The sequence below is a fragment of the Schistocerca cancellata genome, chromosome 8, assembly GCF_023864275.1.
Source record: "Schistocerca cancellata isolate TAMUIC-IGC-003103 chromosome 8, iqSchCanc2.1, whole genome shotgun sequence".
NCBI lineage: Eukaryota > Metazoa > Arthropoda > Insecta > Orthoptera > Acrididae > Schistocerca > Schistocerca cancellata.
The window spans coordinates 489,351,131-489,372,850 of record NC_064633.1 but is presented as its reverse complement, the minus strand read 5'-3'; the positions used below and the strand labels follow the sequence as shown (position 1 = coordinate 489,372,850).

Here is a 21,720-nt window from a genome sequence, read left to right as displayed (position 1 = left end):
GAGAGAGATGGCGGAGTTTTGAGAGCGGATGATCTGGACGTGTGTTCATCAGAGACAGTAAATTTGTAAGACTAGATGTCATGACCTGATATATATTATGATTTTTGAACACTATTAAGGTAAATACATTGTTTGTTCTTTATCAAAATCTTTCATTTGGTAACTATGCCTATCAGTAGTTAGTGCCTTCAGTAGTTTGAATCTTTTATTTAGTGGCAGTAGTGGCGCTCGCTGTATTGCAGTAGTTCGAGTAACGAAGATTTTTGTGAGGTAAGTGATTTGTGAAAGGTATAGGTTAATGTTAGTCAGGGCCATTCTTTTGTAGGGATTCTTGAAATTCAGATTGCGCTGCGCTAAAAATATTGTGTGTCAGTTTAGTGTTGATCAGAATAGGTAAAGAGCGAAATGTCTGAGTACGTTCAGTTCTGCTCAGCTGTTTGAAAATCAAATAACGTAAGGGGTTTATCAGCACAATCATTAACAAATTTTTCTAAGGGGACGTTTCAACTGGACTGAAGAGCACAGCAACAACCTTCACATCACACTGCTCAACTTCCGTAAAGCAAACAAAATTTGCTTAGGAGTAACGGTAGGGTGTGTACTGTTGTGGCAGACGCTGGGCCGTGGAGACGTACCGGCACCTGTTGTCGCTGTGGCGGCGGCCGGAGGCTCCGGAGCTGGGAGTGAGCCTGGTGCCCCTGGTGTGCGTCGGCCAGCAGCCCCCCGGGCCGCCGCCGGCCTGGGCGCCGCACGTGCTGGGCTTCACGTCCCTAGACCACCGCCAGCTGGACGCGCTGTCTGCTGAGCACGGCAGGCGCTACACGTGAGTACAGCGCGTACCAAGTAAGCCGGCCTGCGCTGCACAGATTGCCAAAGAGGGGACGGGACATCGGCTGTGGTGGGTTCTCCTGTCTGAATGACTACCACGTGCTAGGGGAAGTGCGGTTCGACAGCTGAAGCATGGTCACAGGCGTACAGTATATCTCATATAATTTGTAAGCTACTGCTAGAGAGTTTGCAAACTACCATATTGACAAGTTTTGCTAGCACGAGCAATAACTGCACAAATACAGCCGCTCATAGTCAGAAAGGTGGAAGAAGTATATAGAGGGTCTATACAGGGGCGATGTTCTTGAGGACAATATTATGGAAATGGAAGAGGAGGTAGATGAAGATCAAATAGGAGATATGATACTGCGTGAAGAGTTTGACAGAGCACTGAGAAACCTGAGTCGAAACAAGGCCCCCAGAGTAGACAACATTCCATTAGAATTACTGACAGCCTTGCGAGAGCCAGTCCTGACAAAAATCTACCATCTGGTGAGCGAGATGTATGAGACAGGCGAAATACCCTCAGACTTCAAGAAGAATATAATAATTCCAATCCCAAAGAAAGCAGGTGTTGACAGATGTGAAAATTACCGAATTATCAGTTTAATAAGTCACAGCTGCAAAATACTAACGCGAATTCTTTACAGACGAATGGTAAAACTGGTAGAAGCCGACCTCGGGGAAGATCAGTTTGGATTCTGTAGAAATGTTGGAACACGTGAGGCAATACTGACCCTACGACTTATCTTAGAAGAAAGATTAAGGAAAGGCAAACCTACGTTTCTAGCATTTGTAGACTTAGAGAAAGCTTTTGACAATGTTGACTGGAATACTCTCTTTCAAATTCTGAGGGTGGCAGCGGTAAAATACAAGGAGTGAAAGGCTATTTACAATTTGTACAGAAACCAGATGGCAGTTATAAGAGTCGAGGGACATGAAAGGGAAGCAGTGGTTGGGAAGGGAGTGAGACTGGGGTGTAGCCTCTCCCAGGTGATATTCAGTCTGTATATTGAGCAAGCAGTAAAGGAAACGAAAGAAAAGTTCGGAGTAGGTATTAAAATCCATGGAGAAGAAATAAAAACTTTGAGGTTCACCGATGACATTGTAATTCTGTCAGAGGCAGCAAAGGACTTGGAAGAGCAGAACGGAATGGACAGTGTCTTGAAAGGAGGGTATAAGATGAACATCAACAAAAGCAAAACGAGGATAATGGAATGCTGCGGGAATTAGATTAGGACATGAGACACTTAAAGTAGTAAAGGAGTTTTGCTATTTGGGGAGCAAAATAACTGATGATGGTCGAAGTAGAGAGGATATAAAATGTAGACTGGCAATGGCAAGGAAATCGTTTCTGAAGAAGAGAAATTTGTTAACATCGAGTACTGATTTAAGTGTCAGGAAGTCGTTTCTGAAAGTATTTGTATGGAGTGTAGCCATGTATGACAGTGAAATGTGGACGATAAATAGTTTAGACAAGAAGATCATAGAAGCTTTCGGAATGTGGTGCTACAGAAGAATGCTGAAGATTAGATGGGTAGATCGCATAACTAATGAGGAGGTATTGAATAGAATTGGGGAGAAGAGGAGTTTGTGGTACAACCTGACTAGAAGAAGGGATCGGTGAGTAGGACATGTTCTGAGGCATCAAGGGCTCACCAATTTAGTACTGGAGGGCAGCGTGGAGGGTAAAAATCGTAGAGGGAGACCAAGAGATGAATACACCAAGCAGATTCAGAAGGGTGTAGGCTGCAGTAGGTACTGGGAGATGAAGAGGCTTGCACAGGATAGAGTGGCATGGAGGGCTGCATCAAACGAGTCTCAGGACTGAAGACCACAACAACAACAACAACATAGTCAGTAGTTTCTCACTAAAGTATCGAGAAAGAAATAGTCGCCCAAGTACCTGACAATCCAGCGGCGGTCGTATTGTTCTGCTCCACACTGCTGCTGGCTTGCCTGAAATTATCTACGGAAACATGCAGGCGGGTTTAGGGGAGCCACTCAACGTCAAGCACAACACCGTCCTACGTCAGGTATGAACATCTGTATTCTGAGACGATAAAAAATCACAGGTTGCACTGTTTACACTCTTAAGTCGTAAATGTTTATCACAATTAACAATCTTGGTGATTATCTGTCCACAATATCGCCTACCGAATACGACGCGGATGATTGTTGATGATGGGAAAGCCGAATAATCGAACGAAAGTTCTTACGCTCGCCACGCATACACAGATTTCTTTTGGTACCAGTCCTCCTTGACATTAGTAATGATATAGCACTGTTCGTAAAGTTAATTTTTCAGTTCTCAGTACTCACTTGCACGAGCGTGCGCGTAACCGTCGCTGCGCGGCTGATTGTTGATAATGCGGAAACGCGATGATGGAACGCATGTTCTCACGCTCGTTACAAAACACTTGCACTTGACTGCAGTATTTTATGGTAACTAATTTCTACTGATTCACATCAGTTCATTCTGGGAGACCGAACACGGCGCGGATGGTTGATACTGTGCGACACGCAACGAGAGGATACACAAATACGTTATCGGCGGCACTGCTCATTTTTAATTACATCTTGACGCACTTTCCTCTGAATCACTTCCATATATCATCATTTTACTGTAATAGCACCTGTAGCAACACCTCAACTTCCGTACTAACAATGCCTCTCACATGCCGAGCTACCCACATCATAACAGTTCCGTGTCCCGCGCTCGACTCTACAGACGCGGTTGCCCGAAGAGATACTCCACAACTAAGCCAGCGATATGACAATACGCTTACAGTCCGACCGTACCAGAAAGAAATATCATGAAACAAAATAGGATTGCAAAATTTAGCGCAGCGGAAAACGCCGATTTCTACGTTAAATATTGTAAAACGAAGAACATGTGTCACATGGAAATTATGTATCAGTTTCCTGACAACCTGTACGGCAATGTTACTTAAAAATGAAATTTTCTTCTCCTTCTGCCGCGTCTTTTTAAGTATTTGTAATTAGCCCCTTCACCCCTTTCTTTATTCTTTTGTTTGTGCAACTGAAACAGCTAGCGGTTTCTGCAACACTTTAAAGCACATTTTTTAATGAGATTTATTGTACCTCGTTTGTTGCTCACAAGGTAATTGGTGATAAACTGCTACAACAAATAAATAGTTTAAGTGTTTGATTAACGCGGTGAGGTGTTGTTGACCGCTCGCTTTTATCAACTGTGGCGATTTGGCTAGTTCCCCTCCCATTATTGCGTCCATCGGTTCATTAGCTTGGAGTTTAGTTGTCAGCAGACCGGCAAAGTGTGAGGTGTTACTCCAGAGTTCCTATAATGTGAGTGACGTCCTTTCGAAAATCGTTCGCAGTCATTTCCACCACTCTACGTTGTTTTCTGTAATTTTTTCCGCTTTTGTTTTCCTTGCATGTTCTTGACATTTTCTAATTCTTACCGTATGAAATATGGAGAAACATAGTAATTCCGTAGTTAAAGGATCCGATTCAAATATAATACAATGTGTGAACGCTTCAGACCCTGAACGTGAGGAAACTGTGGGCAGTTGGTTAGAGGTATCAGACTGTGACGATTATCTTGAAGACACTGAAACTACTGTGACTGAGCCTGACACTTTTTCAGAACAAAGTGGGACACAAAATGACGCTGATGGATGTAGTGACCCATGTGGCGACCAACGCAGAAGCAATTACTTCTACGGCAGGAATCAGTACAAACCTCCGATCCGAACTGTTCGAACTCCTCGTCATAAAGTGATCTTTAAGTTTCTATCCAACAAGCTGACTAAAGGAGATTCAAAAGCCCCGATTTAATTGTGGAATCTCTATTTCGATGAAGTTCTTGATCACATTCTACTACGGACAAATACTAAAATAGATTGAGTCTACATCTACATCTACGTCTACGTGATTACTCTGCTATTCACAATAAAGCACCTGGCAGAGGGTTTAATGAACCACCTTCAAGCTGTCTCTCTACCGTTCCACTCTCAAAAAGCGCGGGAAAAACGAGCACTTAAATTTTTCTGTGCGAGCCCTGATTTCCCTTATTTTAACATGATGATCATTTCTCCCTATGTAGGTAGGTGCCAACAGAATGTTTTCACAATCGGAGGAGAAAACTGGTGCTTGAAATTTCATGAGAAGATCCTGTCGCAACGACAAACGCCTTTGTTTTAATGATTACCATTCCAATTCACGTACCATGTCTGTGGTACTATCTCCCCTATTTCTCCCCTATAATACAAAACGAGCTCCCCTTCTATGTACTTTTTCAATGTCAATTGTCAATACCAGCTGATGCGGATTCCACACCACACAGCAATACTCCAGAACAGGGCGGACAAGCGTGGTGTCAGCAGTCTCTTTAGTAGGTCTGTCGCACCTTCTAAGTGTTCTGCCAATGAACCGCAGTCTTTGGTTTGCTCTACCCACAATATTATCTATGTGATCGTTCCAATTTAGGTTACTTGTTACTGTAATCTCTAAGTATTTAGTTGAATTTACAGCCTTCAGATTAGTGTGACTTATCGCGTAACCGAAATTTAGCGGATTTCTTTTAGTACTCATGTGAATAACTTCGCACTTTTGTTTATTCTGGATCAATTGTCACTTTTCGCACCAGACAGATATCAAATCTAAATCATTTTTCAAATCGTTTTGGTCATCTAACGACTTTACAAGACGGTAAATGACAGCATCATCTACAAACAATCTAAGAGGGCTACTTTGTCTCCTGTGTCGTTAATATAGATCAGGAACAAAAGAGGGCCTATGACACATCCTTGGGGAGCGCCGGATATTACTTCTGTTTTACTCGATGTCTTTCCGTCTATTACTACGAACTGTGACCTTTCTGACAGGCAACCACGAATCCAGTCGCACAACTGACGAGATATTCCATAGGCACGCAGTTTGGTTAGAAGACGCTTGTGAGGAACGGTGTCAAAAGCCTTCTGGAAATCTAAAAATATGGAATCAATTTGACATCCTCTGTCGATAGCACTCATTACATCATGAGTATAAAGAGCTAGTCCTGTTTCTCGAGGACGATATTTTCTGAATCCGCGCTATGTGTCAATAAATTGTTTTCTTCGAGGTACTTCATAATGTTCGAATACAGTATATGTTCCAAAACCCTACTGCAAATCGACGTTAGTGATACGAGCCTGTAATTCAGCGGATTACTCCTACTTCCCTTTTTGGATATTGGTGTGACTTAAGCAATTTTCCAGTCTTTAGGTACAGATCTTTATGTGAGCGAGCGGTTGTATATAGTTACTAAATATGGAGCTATTGTATCAGCATGCTCTGACAGGAACCTGACTGGTACACAATCTGGATCAGAGGCTTTGGCTTTATTAAATGATTTAAGCTGCTTTGTTACGCCGCAGACATAACTGCTTTGGCAAAAGCAAAGATGAACTTCAAAACCTGGATTTAGATGAAATTTTGGCTTTTTTAGGACTTCCGTATTTTTTCCGTCTTTAAATCCAACCACGGAAATACAAATAATATATTTGCAATTGTTGGTTCAGGTCGGGGAATCTTCAAATGTGTCACGGAATAGGAACAGTTTCCCAATGTTGTTGAGCGGCTTACGGTTTGTTGACTTTCAAACTAGAAAAAGAGAGGCTCAAAGTTGATAAAATTACAATACCTTCTTTTCTTTTTAGAAAAAAAACTGTGGCTAATTCCTAAAAATATTAAAATTTAGACACTTGTGCTACTGTAGATGGGAAACTAGGTTCCTACCGTAGTAAATGCTCGTTTGTGGTCTATATGCCCAAGAAGCCTGATAAATACAGCTTAAAACTAATGTCCTTGTGTGGTGCAAAGAGCAGTTACTTCTATAATAGGTACATATACAATGGAAAAGGCTATGATGGCGAGACATTGCCGGACAATGAAAAGAAACTAATGACACCAACTCAGTCTCTTTTGCGATTGTGTAAACCAGTCTATGGTATTAATCATAACATTACGGCTGACGACTGGTTCAGTTCAATACAGGCTGTAGAATAGTTAAGAAACAGAGGATTAACTTTTGTTGGAACTATAAAAGATTAAGAGAGAGATTCCAGAGGCATTTTAGCCAAAATCATAGAGCGATTGATTCGTCTTTGCACGGGTTTACGAAAGACACCACTCTGTTTTCACATGCACCAAAGACAAACGAAGCGGTTCTTCTTGTTTCATCCAAGCATGGTAGCTCTGTTGACGATTTGTCTTCTCAAAAACCAGAAATCATATGGCACCACAACGCCACTAAAGGAGGTGTCGCCGAACTGCACAAAAAGTTCTCCGCATACTGCCGCATGATCGATGTGTTTATTCAACCTTTTATTAGATATCAGAACAGTAAATGCGTAAGTTCTAAAGAAAAGTGCATCAGATGAAGATTCTGTTGACGGAGGTACGTTCCTGAAAGAGCTAGCTCATAGTCTCGTGCTAAAACATTCGCAAAAGCGGGCTCAGAACCCAAGACATCCGCATGACTTACGGCTAATGACCTACCGCCGTTTAGGCGCAGATGCTGCAACAAAAGAAACAGTGCTAGCAGCTGCAGAAAAGCAATATGCATGCACTGCTGTTCCCGGGTCTGCAGACGGTGTTGTGAAAATTTGTAATTTGGAATACTCTGACTCTTCATGTGGTTTCGATTAAGGTTAAAAACTTTATATTTTCAGTTCTGTTGATTCTTCGAAAATAAATGCAAAATGTTTCTAAGCATTAATTTCCCTATTAGCTAATGGAAAACATACAAATGTATTGGTTTACGAGATGTGCAGTTGTTTTGCTAAATATATCCGAATGCCAATTTGCTAAAGATAATTAATGTTATTCTTTTGTATTTTCGTGTTTATTTACACTGTATTAATGATTATTTCATGTGCAAAACAGAGAATTTAAAAGGAATACAAAATTTAACATTACACCCACCCAGATGTGAGAGGTCAGATTCACTACATCATGTTGTTAGTGTCCCATGTTTGCCACTATGTTAGTCAGACATTAAATACCTGGGTTGTGAAACTTAATATATTATATACAATGATCAAGAATTCAGACTGCAAAAATTTCAGCAGTTGGTAGGTACTATAACCAGCACACTCCCGAAAATGTTTAGGAAGTAGACAATACTAAAATTTTACAGCGGGATAGCAGTACCATTTCTAATGTATGGATCAGGGGCTTGGGCTATAAACGCCAATCAACAGAGGAGGATTGAAGCAGCAGAGTTGAGACTCGTAAGACCAATAACTGGTTACAAACTCACAGATCGGAAAAACTATTGTAAGCTTAGAAAGGAACTGGGAATCAGAAGCATAATTCAGTAAATACAGAAGTATAGAAACATTCAAAGGATGAAATGTCGTGTGGCTTGGCCCTCCCATCGCCTGGTGCAAGTCTTTTTAGTTGACGCATGATGAAGACAACGCAATACCCAGTCACCGAGCCGAAATCTCCGACCCAGCCGAGAATCTAACCCAGGCCTCTTGTTTAGCATTGTACCTTGCTGACCACTCAGCTATGGAGGCGGCCAGGATATCAGATGAACGAATACCTAAATTAATACACAACTATACATCTCAAATAGTTCAAATGGCTCTGAGCACTATGGGACTTAACTTCTGAGGGTCACCAGTCCCCTAAAACTTAGAACTACTTAAACCTAACTAACCTAAGGACATCACACACATCCATGCCCGTGGCAGGATTCGAACCTGCGACCGTAGCGGTAGCGCGGTTCCAGACTGCAGCGCCTAGAACCGCTCGGCCACTGCGGCCGGCTATACATCTCAGGGGAAAGTAAATGTTGGGCGTCCTAAGAATAATTGGGAAGATCAGTTGAAGTCCACTTGAAATTAGAATAGACAAGGATGCCTTAACCAAAACTGGACACAATGATGCATATAATCACGTGTGTCTGGTCATGAAAAATGTATCGAAGAACTATGGTGCGTGAAGACTGCGGGGCTACGCTGTGTAGTAATGGGATAGCAGCGATAATGCTCGCAGTGTGCAAGGTCACCAGTGACAGACAACTAAGGTGGCCGCTCCTTCAGAACAACGGGGTTGATTCACCCAGCGCTCAGGCCAGAATGCTTTTCTGTGCTACAGTGCAAGAGCTCTACACACAGCCCATACTAACAATACTTCTCCCCTCCACCACTGTTCAATGTCGCTTTATTCAAAACATCTATCATTTCCCCAAACACTAAACATCAAACACCGCAAACATTGAAAACACATTCACAACAGCTGGGCAAATGCGCTATCTAGATCAGGCTGTTCCAACCGAGCTCCAGGGAGCCGGAGCGCTCCGGAGCGCTCACTGCGGCAGCTCGGAGCCCGCGTGGAGGGGGAAAGCGAACTCACTGCCCCCTGGCCGCATGCAGCCGCAACTGACGCAATAATCCGTGTTCAATGACAGCTATGACTAGCCACGGGAGCCCTGTACCTCTACTGGAGGATACCTTTCTATTCATTGAGAGGGATGGTCGTCCGCAGTGTCTTTTATGTCATAAAGTATTTAATTCTGCGAAGAGGTACGATATACAACGACATTATACACGTCTTCAAGTAGCGCACTACGATCAGGTAGAAGGCGTTGCACGCAGAGAACTGGTAGCCAGGCTTAAGAACGACATACCAGGAGACCTAAGTCTAAAAACGGTTTCGTAATATGGAGGGTATCAAAACGTGCAACATAGTTCGTGTTCTGTAATGCGTTTATAATTTTCAGGCGAATGAGAGTAGAGAAAACACTACTGAATGTGCAATTCGAGTAAGCTACAGGGTCGCTCACATCACTGCGAGGTCGCTGCAGGAAAAAGGCGGAGAGCTTTGTTGCATTTTCGCTAGCGCTTGACGAAAGCACCGACATATTGGACTGTGCTCAGCTTGCAGTCTTTGTGCGTGGTGTCGACATGGAGCTGCAAGTAAATGATGAACTCTTGGATGTGGTACCATTCGATTACAGCGCGACAGGACGTGAAATTTTTAAAGCTGTTTGTGAATCAGTGGACAATATCAATTTGCCGTGGGATAAGCTCCATTCTGTAGCGAGAGACGTTGCACCACAAATGATCGGGCGTCACCCAGGTTTTGCTTCTCGTTTGAAAAATAAACTCGGGGACGAACTCGGGAAAGACATTTTGACTCTTCATTGTTTTATTCACCAAGAGGCACTGTGTGCTGAAACAATAGAGCCTGGTGGCGTAATGAAAGATGTCGTGAAGTGTGTGAATTCTGTGCGGCGTCAAAGTATGAATCATCGCCAATTCAAAGGATTCCTGAAAGATATGGAAGCGGAGTATGGGGATATACCTTACCACAGTACAGTTCGTTAGCTGAGTCGGGGAAAAGTTCTTGATGTTTTCTTTGCCATTTGTGAGGAAGTATCCCTTTTTCTCGAAATGAAAGGCAAAGAAATGCGTTGTCTTGAAGGTATAAAATGGATATCAGACCTGGCGTTCCTAGCTGACATAAATATGCATCTCAGTAATTTAAATCTGTCATTGCAGGGCAAAGGGCAGCTAATCGTTGACATGCACGACCAGATCAAAGCGTTCATGGAAAAGTTACGTTTATTTGAGAGGCAGATGAGTAATGGACATTTAACGTTCTTCAATCGTCTTGCTTCTTTAAAACTACCTGAAGGTACTACTTTCGACGATTACCAAGCAAAGTTAAAGCAGCTCATCACGTCGTTTGAAACACGATTCCGAGACCTCACTAGTTTGGAAATGGAACTTAAGGTGTTCAGCACTCCTTTTTCAGTTTCCCCCGATGGATGACTTGTCATCGTCACTTCAATTGGAGATTATTGATTTGCAAAATTCAACTTTGTTGAAAGAGAGGTACTGCAACACGTTGAATTTGTCACGATGATATCGTACATTACAGCAAAAACCATTTCCCAAGCTTCACAACAATGCCCCTCAGATCATGTGCATGTTCGGATCTACGTATTGTTGTGAGCTGCTTTTCTCAGCAATGAAGAGTAAAAAGTAAGGAACAATCGTTTCTTCAGGATGCAACAATGAAGGCCATCCTCAGCATTAACGCTGCCAACACTTTGATGCCTGATATTTCCGATCTTGTAATGAAAAGAAAATGTCAAGCTAGAGAGGCCCAATAAATGTAGTATGAAATTTCTTGTAAAACAGTTGTTTCTTATTTATTTCGTGAACATCGTATATATTCTGGTGTAGCAAGTCACCACGTCTTAGCAGCTAAGAGTATGAGGCTGTCGACCTTGTAAGACGCAGCTAGCACATCAGAACGCTTGTCTTGCCGCCTGCCCCAGCCAGCCGTTCCACGTGCCGGCGTGCCGGCCCACTTGAATGGCCACAGCGAGCGACACGGCTCCCTGGAGCAGGGAGCGCTCCGCGGCTCACGACGGAGCCGACGAGCTGGAACAGCCTGATCTAGATGGTACTAAAATATACCACATACGGCTTACGTTTTCTTTCGCCCTGATCCCTCTCCCCGAAAACGTCGTTTATATAATGGAAGAAAGCAGACTGAACAAAAACTTACTTACCTCCACGAGACCTCAGGCTAGTACCATGTAACACTCCCTCTAGCCTCACTTCAGGAGGAAGAACGTCTATAATTTTTGCAGCAGCGCTATATCCAGCTGAAGCAACTTATTCGTGTTAGGTCCCACAGAGCTATCAAATTGCGAGAATGTTGAGTGTTGTGTTTCACCTGCTGTTTCAAACATTCCCAGACATTGTCTAAGGGATCAGACCAGCTGATACAGTGGGCCAGACGTGGTACGATAGGGTGCCCGAGTATTCCTCAAACAAGCGACGTATGTGGGTAGCCCTGAGAACACGGCTCTTGTCATCCTGGAAGAGAGGAGTGTCCACATAACATTACTCATAGGCAACACTTGTTATAATAAATCGCGTTAGAGAGAAAGAAAGAAGAGATTGTTAATTATGTTTTTCAAAGAGTTATTAAGTGGTTCTCTCAAAACGGACTTTTCCTAAATTTTGAGGAAACGCTGTCTGAATTTCTGTGCAACAAATGGAGTCATACAACATGTTCATATAGCACGAGGTACGCGACTGAAAATATCCGTTACACACAATTCTCTTAGCAATGTGCACCCGGAAACTGTTTGAGATGGACCTGCATTCACTGTAGACAGCAGTTCCTGTGTAGTTTGAAACCGGTAGTCACTGATAAGAAAAGAAACTCGTTTCTGACCCCTTTCGACAAAAGATTCTTTTACTACCACTCTTCTTACTCCGTGTTACATGGCTGCGAGTTGTGCACACATCGAACTGCCCACGTTCGCAGATCGGGCAACTTTATTTGCGGTGTGGTCATGCGTACGTCCAAACAAGAGAACTCCTTTCTGCTATTCTGTCACGTCTGCACGTAGACGCATCTGACGGCGTCTATTCCGCAGAACCGACTGCTCATGCCCGTCACTTTACTGCCTTCGCTTACGTTGGTAACATGGGGCACGTGGCGTCGAGGTACCAGTTCTGCGTCATTTACTGTGGTACAAAGCGACCAGTGCGCTCTTTTAGAGGTGTGACAAATATTTTGGCCGCTAACACTATTTATACATCATTCACGTCTTATATCTCATCAGGCTGTTAGCGCTCACTAATCGAGATATTTTTATTGCTCATTTTTAAAGTCATAATTCTTTCTTGTGCTAATCTTTTCATCTACTGTGTACCTACTACACCCAACAGCCTCTATAATACATCTCGCGTATTCTAGTCTGCCTCTTCTGTTTCTCCTGTCTATTGCTCCTTCCGGCATTTCTGGATATCGTAGAACATCTCCCACTAACTTATCCCATCTTCTAGTAAGTTTTCTCCACAACTCCTGTTTTATGTTATTCTACTTAGTATGTCTTAACTCCGTACATTATCTGTCAACTTAATATTAAGATCTAGCTTAGCGCCTGCTGCTTCGCTCGTGTAAACTATATAGTCAGCACAGTGTTTTTTTTTTTTTTTTGTTTTCTGTAATCGAATATTCATGTTTTTCACAAATTGCAACATCTAAACTTTTCACGCTACTTAAAGACATAGAAGCATGTTATTTTCCAAATGAATCTCTGACTAAAAAGCGATTCTGATAGCTAGAGTCGGAGTTCGTTGTTAATGCTGCCTTAGGTCTATCTTCAAAATTGCCTTAATAGCGACATATTTTCAAAAACCTTTCACCCACTATTTCACCTTTATAATGGTGGAATTTCGGAAAATCCAACACACAGCTATTACTGTCAACGAGGCAGATCCGGCTTTCTTCAGAAAACACAACAAACCTCCACCGTGTCCTCCAATGAGCTCTCGCTTGACAGCACTGAAGTCGCAAATGGCGGTGGTTTGGAGTCAATCGAATGCGCGCTGCAAAGCGTCCGAATCATGGCTGCCCTTGAAGTAACCGTGTCAGTGTGGCGCCAACACAACTGCTGCACAAATGCTCCAGATGCAGTACGATGCGCCAGAGCTATACGCCGAACACGATGGTCTTCCCTCTCGGTAGTACACTACTGGCCACTAAAATTGCTACACCACGAAGATGTGCTACAGACGCGAAATTTAACCGACAGGAAGAAGATGCTATGCTATGCAAATGATTAGCTTTTCAGAGCATTCACACAAGGCTGACGCCGGTGGCGACACCTACAACGTGCTGACATGAGGAAAGTTTCCAACCGATTTCTCACACACAAACAGCAGTTGACGTCGTTGCTTGGTGAAACGTTGTTGTGATGTCTCCTGTAAGGAGGAGAAATGCGTACCATCACGTTTCCGACTTTGATAAAGGTCGGATTGTAACCTATCGCGACTGCGGTTTATCGTATCGCGACATTGCTGCTCGAGTTGGTCGAGATCCAATGACTGTTAGCAGAATATGGAATCGGTGGGTTCAGGAGGGTAATGCGGAACGCCGTGCTCGATCCCAACGGCCTCGTATCACTAGCAGTCGAGATGACAGGCATCTTATCCGCACGGCTGTAACGGATCGTGCAGCCACGTCCCGATCCTTGAGTCAACAGATGGGGACGTTTGTAAGACAACAACCATCTGCACGAACAGTTCGACGACATTAACAGCAGCATGGACTATCAGCTCGGAGACCACGGCTGCGGTTACCCTTGACGCTGCATCACAGACAGGAGTGCCTGCGATGGTGTACTCAACGACGGACCTGGGTGCACGAATGACAAAACGTCATTTTTTCGGATGAATCCAGGTTCTGTTTATAGCATCATGATGGTCGCATCCGTTTTTGGCGACATCGCGGTGAACGCACATTGTAAGTGTGTATTCGTCATCGCCGTACTGGCGTATCACCCGGTGTGATGGTATGGGGTGCCATTGGTTACACGTCTCAGTCACCTCTTGTTCGCATTGACGGCACTTTGAACAGTGGACGTTACATTTCAGATGTATTACGACCCTTCAATCGATCCCTACGAAACCCTACATTTCAGCAGGATAATGCACGACCACATGTTGCAGGTCCTGTACGGGCCTTTCTGGATACAGAAAATGTTCGACTGCTGCCCTGGCCAGCACATTCTCCAGATCTCTCACCAATTGAAAACGTCTAGTCAATGGTGGCCGAGAAACTGGCTCTTCACAATACGCCAGTCACTACGCTTGATGAACTGTGGTATCGTGTTGAAGCTGCATGGGCAGCTGTACCTGTACACGCCATCCAAGCTCTGTTTGACTCGATGCCCAGACGTATCAAGGCCGTTATTACGGCCAGAGGTGGTTCTTCTATGTGCTGATTTCTCAGGATCTATGCACCCAAATTTCGTGAAAATGTAATCACATGTCAGTTCTAATATAATATGTTTGTCCAATGAATACCCGTTTATCATCTGCATTTCTTCTTGGTGTAGCAATTTGAATGGCCAATAGTATACTAAGGGGCCGTCGCAGCCCAGTCTTATTGCGACCGTAGATCTCGATACCACCGCTGCCAACAATCATGATCAGTGGCTACATTCCTGCCAAGTCTTTCTGCTATATCGCAGAAGAAACATCAGCTTCTCGTTGCCTAATTACACGACGTCATTCAAGCCCAGTGAGGTGTTGATAATGGCGTCTTTGGCGTCTTAAAGCCATTCTTGACTAATGTCAACTCACCACGGCTAATCTCAAAGAACTAAAGTTCACGATCGTTACAGCGCGTATTTAAAGCAAACTTCATTTGCATCATCATAGTGACACTACTAGCGCCACCCTTATGCGACTGGCGTGAAATATGAACAGACATTATTCAGATGTAGAAACACGCCTACCAACTTTCGTTTATGTCGCACAAGTCCTCCTTGGTGCTGCAAATTCCGTCAATGTGTATAGCTGCTTTCATGTTTCTTGTTCTGCTCATTCCCAATGGGTCCCGGCGGAGGTTCGAGTCCTCCCTCGGGCATGGGTGTGTGTGTTTTTTTCCTTAGGATAATTTAGGTTAAGTAGTGTGTAAGCTTAGGGACTGATGACCTTATCACTTAAGTCCCGTAAGATTTCACACACATTTGAACATTTTTTAACATTCCCAATGCTCCACGTTTCATTTCCATACAGTGTTGTGCTCCAGAAGTACAATTTGAGTAACTTGTTTGTCAGATCCGTATCAATACCTGATAACAGTAAAGCTCCCTTACTGAAGAAAGCTGTCATCGCGTATGCGAACCTACTTGTGATATCTCCATTGCTCCGGCCTTCCTGTATAATGCTGACACCGAGATAGTAGACTCCTTTCACTTCTTCCAATACATTCAGCTGCAAATGTCGGTTCTTTAAATTTTCTCAATAGTGTTCTGCAAAAAGAATGTCGTCTTCCCTTCAGAGATTCCTATTTGAGTTCACAGAGCATTTCCGTAATATTCACTTATTGACCGAACCTACCGGTAATAAATCTGTGTGCCGCGCGGAGTGCCCGCGCGGTTTAGGCGCCATGTGACGGATTGCGCGGTCCCTCCCGCCGGTGGTTCGAGTCCTCCCCCGCGCATGGGTGTGTGTGTTGTTCTTAGCATAAGTTACGTTAAATTAGTAGTGTGTAAGTCTAGGGACAGAGGACCTCAGTAGTTTGGTCCCATAGGAATTTAAGAAATCTGTGAGCTTGTTTCTGAATGCTTCACTGCCTTCCTTTAATACACTATGGTGGAGGTCACAAACACCTGAGCAGTACTGAAGAATACGTCACTCTAGGATTCTAAACACAGTCTCACCGACAGATGAGCTACAGTTTCCTAGTTCAAATGGCTCTAAGCACTATGGAACTTAACATCTGAGGTCAACAGTCCCCTAGACTTAGAACTACTTAAATCTAACTAACCTAAGGACATCACACACATCCATGCCCGAGGCAGGATTCGAACCTGCGACCGTAGCAGCAGCGCGATTCCGGACTTAAGCTGCACTTTCCTAGAATTCTCCCAATAAACCGAAGTCGATCATGAGCCTTCCCTACTACCGACCTTAGTGCTAGTTCTATGTCACATCGCTTTAAAATGTTATTCCTAGCTTTTTAGTCGACGTGAGTGTGTAAAGCAGCATACCACTAACGCTAGATCCAAACATTCGAGGCTTGTTTATTCTACTCATCTGCTTTAACTGTCCGCCCCCGGTAGCTGAGTCGAGCCGGCACGGTAGCTCAGCGTGTTCGGTCAGAGAGCTGGTTGGCCTCTGTAATAAAAAAAACTGAGTGGAACGATCAACAAACGAACTTGAACGGATGTCATGTCACGTCCGCAACGACCAAACACGACGATAAAAAGAAAGTGGTCAACGCGACAGAATGTCAATCCTAAGGGCCCGGGTTCGATTCCCTGCTGGGTCGGAGACTTTCTCCGCTCAGGGACTGGGTGTTGTGTTGTCCTAATCATCATCATCTCCTCCCCACCGACGCGCCAGTCGCCGATGTGGCGTCAAATCGAAAGACTTGCACCCGACGAACGGTCTACCCGACGGGAGGCCCTAGCCACACGACATTTATTTTATCTGCTTTAACTTATTTTTCTACACTTAGAACAACTAGAAATTATCTCCAAGTCATCCTTTATTGTCTTACAGTCATTCAACAACTCTACTTCCCCTCACACCGCAGTGTCCTCAGCATACAGTCGCAAACTGCTGCTCACTCTATTCGTCTGATCATTTACATATAATATACACAGAACAATAATCGTCTCCACACACTTCTATGCGGCGTTCCTGACGATACAGTTGTGTCTGATGGACGCTTACCATCGATGACAACGAAGTGGGTTCCATCACGTAACAACTCTTCGAGCCACTCACGTATCTGAGAATCTATTCCGTGTGATCGGACGTTCGTTAACAGACTGCAATGCGGCGCTGTGTCAAACGCTTTTGCGGATCTAGGAATGAACTCTGTTGTTCTTTGTGCATGGTTTGCAGTATACCATACGAGAAAAGGACAGGAAGAGTTTCGCACAAGCGATGCCTTCTAAATTCGTGCTCATTGTGGACAGTAACTTTTCTGTCTCAACGAAATCTTTTAAACTCAAATTCAGAATATGCTCAAGAATTCTGTTCAAAAAAATGGTTCAAATGGCTCTGAGCAATATGGGACTTAACATCTGTGGTCATTAGTCCCCTAGAACTTAGAACTACTTAAACCTAACTAACCTAAGGACATCACACACATCCATGCCCGAGGCAGGATTCGAACCTGCGACCGGAGCGGTCACGCGGTTCCAGACTGAAGCGCCTAGACCGCACGGCCACACCGGCCGGCAAAGAATTCTGTATCAAGCCGATGTTAAGGATACTCATCTGTAATTCTGAGGGTCTGTCCTTTTACTCTTCTTATATACGGGAGTCACCTGCCCTGTTTTCCAGACTCTTGGGGCTTTGCACTGTGCGTTTGATTCGCAATAAATGTGAGATAAGTAACGACCAATGCCGAATTTGGGATTCCATTCGGACCCGGAGAATTTTTTTTTTCAACTCTTTTTCCTTGCTTCTCAGCGTCGGTGATACTCTTTTTTACTATGCGATGGTCAAACAAAGGTACCTTTTTACTTTATGTATCCGACATGCGTTTCGCCTCCTCCTGTTCTAAGCATCATCAGTGGGATCTATAGCAACACAGTTTTATTAGTTTTGGATTATTAAACAGTTCACTTCGCGATTTTTTCGTAAAATAAGATAATTACGTACCACTTGCTGATCTACGTTTCCTCACATCTGGTCTGGAGGTCGCACTACCACTTTTATCATTGCCATATAATCACATCTTTGTGTTCTCGCCTTCCACACACTGTTCACCATGTTTCTCACTCTTCTTTGTGGTGGACTATTGTTGTTTTGTCACTCGATACAACTATTTCATCGTACACTGTTTTTCACAACGTAAATATTGCGACTCCATTACGTGTTTCACCTTCTTTGGTATGTTTACCTATTTGTTGCCAACCTAACGAAGTATATGTTCGAGACTAACTTCTATTTATGATGTTTATACCGTGTGTGTGTATGATTATATGGCTGTGATAAAAGTGGTAGTGCGACCTCCAGACCAGATGTGAGGAAACACAGATCAGCAAATCGTAAGTAATTACTTTTTTTACAAAAAAAATCACGAAGTGAACTCTTTAATAATCTAAAACTAACAAAACTGTACCGTTATAGATCCCACTGATGATGTCTTAGAACAGGAGAAGGCGAAACACGTATGGGATAAATAAAGTAACTAGCAGGAAGAAAAGGCAGTTTTATTTACAAAACAAGTATTTATATGCTTGCCGCGGAGGATGGCCACACAATAAAATTGTTAAAGGTACCTTTGTACAATCATCGTACCTGAACGATTTTTTAAAACTCGAGTTTTAAAACTTCAGCTTTCGTTTTGTTTCTATTGTCACACCAGACTGGTCGACGAGTAACTGAATAGAAGCCTTTGCATCCCTTAGTGATTTTACGTAGAACCTGAATTTTCTATGGTTCTCGTTAACGATTTTTCGCTGACACTTGACGGTGAAAGTTGGATGCTTCGCTCATCGATCTTCTCATATACGCACGAACTTCTGCTAGCGTTTGCTTGTCGATATTTGCACGTTCTTTTTTGAACCGAGAGTGCAACAGACTCTGTTTCCTCAGCATTTTGCAAATTGTATTAAACTATGGTGAGTATTTTCCGTCCGTAATCCACCTACTTGGCACATAATTCTCCAGAGAACGATTTACAATCAGTTTAAACGTTGCCCATAATTTCTCTACTGCCGTCATACTGGAACTAACTGATCTCCCTCCATTCATCGTCTAAGTAGGATGCTAACAACCGCTTATCTGCTCTTTCGAGGACAAAAAGACACCTAGCCTTCTTCATGGATTTCATTAGCTTTATCTTTATACTTTATATTTAAGGAATATTCTGTGGCAAGTAAGCTGTCTGTGTTTTTCAACAAGACGAGTACGTGGGCCTCCCCAAAGACGATGCCATACAGAGTGGGCACTCACTTATCCGCTGGTTCAAAAATGGTTCAAATGGCTCTGAGCTCCATGGGACTTAACACCTGCGGTCATCAGTCCCCTAGAACTTAGAACTACTTAAACCTAACTAACCTAAGGACATCACATACATCCATGCCCGAGGCAGGATTCGAACCTGCGACCGTAGCGGTCTCGCGGCTCCAGACTGAAGCGCCTAGAACCGCTCGACCACTCCGGCCGGCGGTATCTGCTAGTCTCACGGCTTTCGATCACCTCCCTGAACTTAAAAGTGAGGCAAATAACGCATGCAGCGAAGAGTGAGAAGAGTGACAAAGCCACAGATGTCGCGAGTTCTGCAGTCTGCAAACTTGCCCCCACAGAAGATCATGATTCACGGACTGGACAGTCACCTTCGCAGGATAGGCTCCAGAGACTGCCCAGCGACACAGTACCAACAGTTGCTAAACCAGCAAAATCTTCTGGGTAAGGAACCAGTCCGAACACGAATTGTTCCCCGTCGTCTCTGTGGCTGCAACTGAGCTGATTGAGGCACTGTCCTCGTGATAGAATTCTTACGTCAGATTTTGTCGTTTTTCTGTCAACTCCTGTTTCAAATGGTACAGTAATGTAGAACATTATGGGTCAGTTCCGGTTCTACCTTTGCTCGAGCAGTCTATCTGTTTTACGGTCTGAAAAACGAATAAGAATAGCCATCGCCTTCTCGTCAGACAAAAATGGTTTCCAAATCTTTGACGAACTCTCACCAGTCTTCCTCCACAGTTTTAATTGTTGTTGGGATTCAGAAGTGTGGTGATGCGCTCAAGTTACATTCAAGGTCGCAAACGTTCGCAAATATTCTTGGGGATGTCTGCTAAGCATTAACAGTTTCGGCGCTGAAACGCTCTGCAGTACCATGAGCTTTTTCATGCCATGTTTCCGAAGCAGAATATCCTAGTGTACTGCTTCAGTTGAGATGGCAACAATATCAGCCGCAACGTGGAGACTCATTTTACGGTTTGTGCACTATTACTTGATCATCTCAACTGGTTTGTCGGAGCGTGCTTCAATTTCTATACTTGTGCTATGAGAGAAACTATTTAAGTTAGATAAGATGAGTAGTAAATACACTGATAAGCCAAAATATTATGACCATTGCTCGCCTGCGATATTGAATGCCGCCTGCTAGCGTTGTGGAACATGACGCGGTAAGAACAGTACTTAATCGGAGCTGAGATAAATGGAGTATCATTCTGGTGACGATACGGGTTGCATATTATGAAATCCACTGACATAAGCGACTTTGACAATGGGCTGATACTTAATGTCGCGGCCGAGCGGTTCTAGTCGCTTCAGTCCAGGACCGCGCGACTGCTACGGTTGCAGGTTCGAATCCTGCCTCCGGCATGGATGTGTGTGATGTCCTTAGGTTAGTTAGGTTTAAGTAGTTCTAAGTCTAGGGGACTGATGACCTGAGATGTTAAGTCCCATAGTGCTTAGAGCTATTTGAACGATATTTTTTAGACCAGTTGTAATGACCCAATGGAGTTTTATATCGTGTGTAGTATTTGTAATCATTAGACTGTCTTTGTAGCACAATTTGGCGTTTGTCTTTTAATTACGGTAATTGGTTTCCCTTTTCCGAATTTGCAACCATGTGGCTTTATAACCCTTCATGAGTGCTGTGTTTCCTTATGGTATCAGTTTCCTTTTTCCTTATTTCTTCGCGCGGTCTAGCGGTTCAGGCGCTCAGTCCGGAACCGCGCGACTGCTGCGGTCGCAGGTTCGAGTCCTGCCTCGGGCATGGATGTGTGTGATGTCCTTAGGTTAGTTAGGTTTAAGTAGTTCTAAGTTCTAGGGGACTGATGACCACAGAAGTTAAGTCCCATAGTGCTCAGAGCCATTTGAACCGTTTGAACCTTATTTCTTCATACTAAGAGAAACACCTCCTTTTCTTCGCCGCACATTATCCTGGTGCCTTTTGTGGTATTTATAGCTATCAAGTAAGTTTGCTGATACATGCAGTTGGGAGCAAGGACATCGGCAGATAAGTCCCTTCAACACAGTTTTAGTTGTTGTTTTTTAGATTCAAAAATGGTTCAAATGGCTCTGAGCACTATGGGACTCAACTTCTGAGGTCATTAGTCCGCTAGAACTTAGAACTAGTTAAACCTAACTAACCTAAGGACATCACACACATCCATGTCCGAGGCAGGATTCGAACCTTCGACCGTAGCGGTCGCGCGGTTCCAGACTGCAGCGCCTAGAGCCGCACGGCCACTTCGGCCGGATGTTGTTTCTTAGGGGCTGAAAGTTCTCATTCTGAGTGCTTTATTTCATAACATCCATATGGAAAATACAGTGTCCAGCACGAGTGTTATCTGCAAAATGAAACTCATTGCAATCATGCATTCACGTAACAGCATTA

At 43.7% G+C, this 21,720-nt stretch overlaps 1 protein-coding gene across 1 annotated transcript in view; it reads left to right on the top strand.

Annotated features, from left to right (window-relative positions):
• Nucleotides 1–21,720, top strand: part of LOC126094544 (D-aspartate oxidase) — a 110,516-nt gene that overhangs the window by 67,492 nt on the left and 21,304 nt on the right. Inside the window, exon 3 of the mRNA XM_049908975.1 lies at nucleotides 614–823. Within this exon, the coding sequence (XP_049764932.1) occupies nucleotides 614–823 (210 nt within the window). The remainder of the gene's footprint in view (nucleotides 1–613; nucleotides 824–21,720) is intronic.